At 38.9% G+C, this 4,001-nt stretch overlaps 1 protein-coding gene across 1 annotated transcript in view; it reads right to left on the bottom strand.

Annotated features, from left to right (window-relative positions):
* Positions 1–1,107: 1,107 nt before the first annotated feature.
* Positions 1,108–4,001, bottom strand: part of LOC131196080 (proto-oncogene Mas-like) — a 5,740-nt gene continuing 2,846 nt past the window's right edge. The window contains exons 3-4 of the mRNA XM_058178507.1: positions 4,000–4,001; positions 1,108–3,850 (exon numbers count right to left, since the gene is read on the bottom strand). The exon at positions 4,000–4,001 is cut by the window's right edge and continues 68 nt beyond it. Coding sequence (XP_058034490.1) covers positions 2,842–3,850; positions 4,000–4,001 — 1,011 coding nt within the window. The 3' untranslated portion in view covers positions 1,108–2,841. The remainder of the gene's footprint in view (positions 3,851–3,999) is intronic.

Genomic DNA, 4,001 nt, shown 5'->3' with positions numbered 1-4,001 from the left:
TTATTTACATAGATAAATGTTCTGGCCACGTCTTCCCACAGGCCTGCCAAGTCTCTGGAGATAACTAGGAAATTAAAGATAAGGCCAGAGTTACTCACAAATATATTCTTCCCTCCATTGATACAGTTTGCCTGCGCAAATTCACTGCTTTGTCCAAGACAAAAAGCCAGGAAGTTCCGCCTCCTGCTTTTATAGCCTCCGTAGATGTCACTGCATGACTCATCATTCTTTGGCTTTGTCCCAACGCCTCCTCTGCTGCGCACGCCGGTCATGTCTGCGCAATCTTGCATCAAGCCAAAATTGTTCTTGGGGCGTTGCCAAATCAGAAGAAGGCCTGGGAGAATCAAGCCTTGCCGGTCCCTCCTCCTCCCTTTGGGTGGGTGCCAGGGAGGGAGAGGGCCCAGGAGAAGCAAGCCTTGCCAGGACTTCTCCCTCACTTTCTGAATCATCTGAGTCCAGGAGTCCGAGTCCAGGAACCTGGGTCACAACAACAGGTCTATTGAAATCCTCCAAACTGTGCATTTTGTGTATCGCAATTTTTTCCCCAAACAAAACCATTTTTCATGTCAAAATGTACTTTAATCTTGTTTAAAAACAGTTCAAAATAATACAAACTAAAACTTATATTTTATGTTCATCAATAGTGACTGGTTCACAATGAAATATAAATAATACAACGTATTACAAGAAATCCTTGCCTTAAGGACCGCATTTGTCCCTAGAATTGCAGTCATCAATCATTGTTAAAATTAAAGGCGGTGCCTTATGATTCCTTGTTCAACAACAAGAACCCTAGTACTTCCAGTTGTAGTTGTTAAATCATTTAACAATTGCTCAAGTCATTAAATGGATGGAGTCCCAGGTAAGAATCATTCCTCCCACTCATCTTATGTCCATCTATGTTTTTGCACAGTGACATGGATGGTGGCAGTTCCAGATGCTCTACCACCCAGCTGACCTTCAGCACCAAGAGCTGTTTCCAAGCTGGCAATCCTTTCCCTTTGACTGCAGACTTCCCATTATGATGCAGCTGCTGGGCATAACTATCAAGTGGTCAAGTGCAGGAAATCAACTACAAGATAACAATTTGTTTAGAATAGCTTCTTTATTGCTTTGCATATAGACAGGAATCTTGCCAGACTAAAGCACACTCTGCATCTCTATCAGATAAACCTTCTGCAGGTTTTAGAGAGGATCCCTTCTCAGCCTCTTTCTGCACACCAACAACTCAAGGCTGATTTGCCTTTTAGCTCCTTGAGAAAGAGGCCTTCCCTCCTGCAAACAGGTGTCCAATTCCGTAACACAAATCAAGTTAAATATTGACTTTGGTCATAGACCAGAATAAAAAGACTAGAATGCAAACAAAAGCTGAACAATGATAAAATACATAAAATGCAAAAATATTTTGAAAAGATATCTATATCTAACTACAGTATCTATAGCTACATCTATATGTCTACCTCTATCATCTCTATCTCTATTTTTATCTCTGTATCTATCATCTACAACTATATCTATATGTCTATACCATCTATATTTTTCTATCTATTTATCATCTGTCTGTCTATCATTATTATCGATATCATCTATCTATCTATCTATCTATCTATCTATTATTCTATCTATCTATCTATCTATCCATCCCTATCTATCATCTGTCAACATCTATCTATCTATCTATCTATCTATCTATCTATCTATCTATCTATCTATCTATCTATCTATCTATCATTTATCTACCTATCATCTATTATCTGTATCATCTACATCTATACTGTGGTACTATGTTACTCATCGCTGATTGGCTCCAAGAGGTGCAGTCAGAGGTGGGATTCAGCCAGTTCGCACCACTTCAGGAGAACCGGTTGTTAACTTTCTGAACAGTTTGGTGAACTGGTTGTTAGAAGAAATCATTAGGGCAGAGAACCGGTTGTTAAATTATTTGAATCCCACCGCTGGGTGCAATGATTGCTCAAAACAAATGTTTGCTATAAGGGATAATATATTAGTCACAAGACAGCCAACACCAACAGGTTCTAGCTTGTGAATTGAGTAGCAAACAAATGATGAGTACTGGGACAAAGGTTTTGCCTCAAAATGTACTGAGCAACAAACTTGATGAGTTTCAAAGCAGTTGAATGCCAAGGTACCACTGTATGCCTCTATCTATCTGTCTGTCTGTCTGTCTGTAATTACTATCTATCTATCTATCTATCTATCTATCTATCTATCTATCTATCTATCTATCTATCTATCTATCTATCTAACTATCTCTTTCGACACCCACGCCCATACCCTCACATACAAATCCTTAAAAAATCCTTCTATTCCAAAAATAGCCAAACAAAATTAAGAATAAAAACCCAGAAGTGGTTTGCGAATGAAATGAAAAGATTACTAAGGTTCTTCTGTAACAGAATTTTGCCAGGTGAGGTTGGTGCCAGGTAAAAATAAGGAATTGAAATCACCCTAAAGGACTGGCAGGAGGGGAGGCTAACTATTAATAATAGGATAGGATAGGATAGGATAGGATAGGATAGGATAGGATAGGATAGGATAGGATAGGATAGGATAGGATAGGATAGGATAGGATAGGTCAGGACAGGACAGGACAGGACAGGACAGGACAGGACAGGACAGAATATAATAACTTTATTGACACTTTGAATGTACATTAATCGGCATAGATTAAAATGAAATTTCATTGCATACAGCTCTCAAAGGGTAGCTGCCTCCAATATACACTCCATGAACATGACATTATTACAGAAGCTATATATATTTAGTATATTTAGTATATATATTTACTAAATATATATATATACTTATATATATAACTCTTCACAATTGGCTTTCACTCATGGTTTCCTGCTCTTCCGTGCTTCCCTTCTCATCCTTGAAGACTCTTTGCAGAGCAACCTTGTAAGCTGCTCTGGACTGATCCTTTCCCCTCTTCTTCCTCCCCATTAAGAAATAAAGAAGAGGGTTGATGCTGCTGTTGAGAGTGCCACATCCTACTCCAATGGTCAGGAGGAGGGGATTATAGGAAACAAAATATTTAAGGACATAAAAGACATTCATTGGGAGAGAAAACAGGAGGAAGAAGAGGAGAGCCAGAAAGATGGTGATCAGAAGTTTCCTTTGATTGCGTTGCATTTTAGACCTTATATAAATCCAGAGAGTCACAGAAGACACAACCATGAGAGGCGTACAAAGTAAACCATTCACAATCAGCTGGTAAAACAAAGGTGAACTTCCATAGGTTCTGGTCTGGTGGAGAATGAAGTGCACCGCAGAGAGCAAGAAAGAGAGGATCCAGATGAGGCCACAAACAAGTCTGGATAAATATGGAGGACGATGGCAGCGATGCCAGAGTGGGAAGTGAACCGCCACACACCTGTCCAGGCTGATGGCCGTCAGCAGAAACTGGCTGGCAGAATAAGTGAAGAAAAAGAACTCAAAAAGTAAGAAGAAAAAGGCATTGATAACGTATGTTTGGTGATTCAGAGTAAACATTGTCATAAATATAGCTGCAGTAATGAGGGATGTGATGACTCCAAAATCTGCGATGGAGAGATTCAGGATGAAAGTGGTGAAATGATTCTTCTTAATGGAAAAGGCCAGGAGATAAATTGTCATTCCATTTCCCACCAGGCCTAAAATACAAATAAGGGCAATGAAGCCATTGAGAAGATTTTGTGTTAAATTATCAAACAGTTGATCATAAGGAGAAGAAAAAAATTCTGGTATTTTAGAAACATTTGGAGCAATTCCAGTAGTACTGAAAGGCAAGTCGACCACTTCAGAACCACTCTCAGGACTTAGAGGAATTTGAAATTCATTCTGTATCCTAATAACACAAAGAAACAAAAAGAGAATCAGTCCTTTTTAGTGAAATACATACATACTGTAGGAAGGCCCACCTGCTTCCCAGATTAAAATATTCTTTATTCTTAATATTAAAAAGTGGCAGAATATTTTGTATCATAATATACTCACTC

Source organism: Ahaetulla prasina, chromosome 3 (genome assembly GCF_028640845.1).
Source record: "Ahaetulla prasina isolate Xishuangbanna chromosome 3, ASM2864084v1, whole genome shotgun sequence".
Taxonomy (NCBI): domain Eukaryota; kingdom Metazoa; phylum Chordata; class Lepidosauria; order Squamata; family Colubridae; genus Ahaetulla; species Ahaetulla prasina.
Note: the sequence above shows the minus strand (reverse complement) of the source record. Positions and strands in the feature narration are given on the sequence as shown.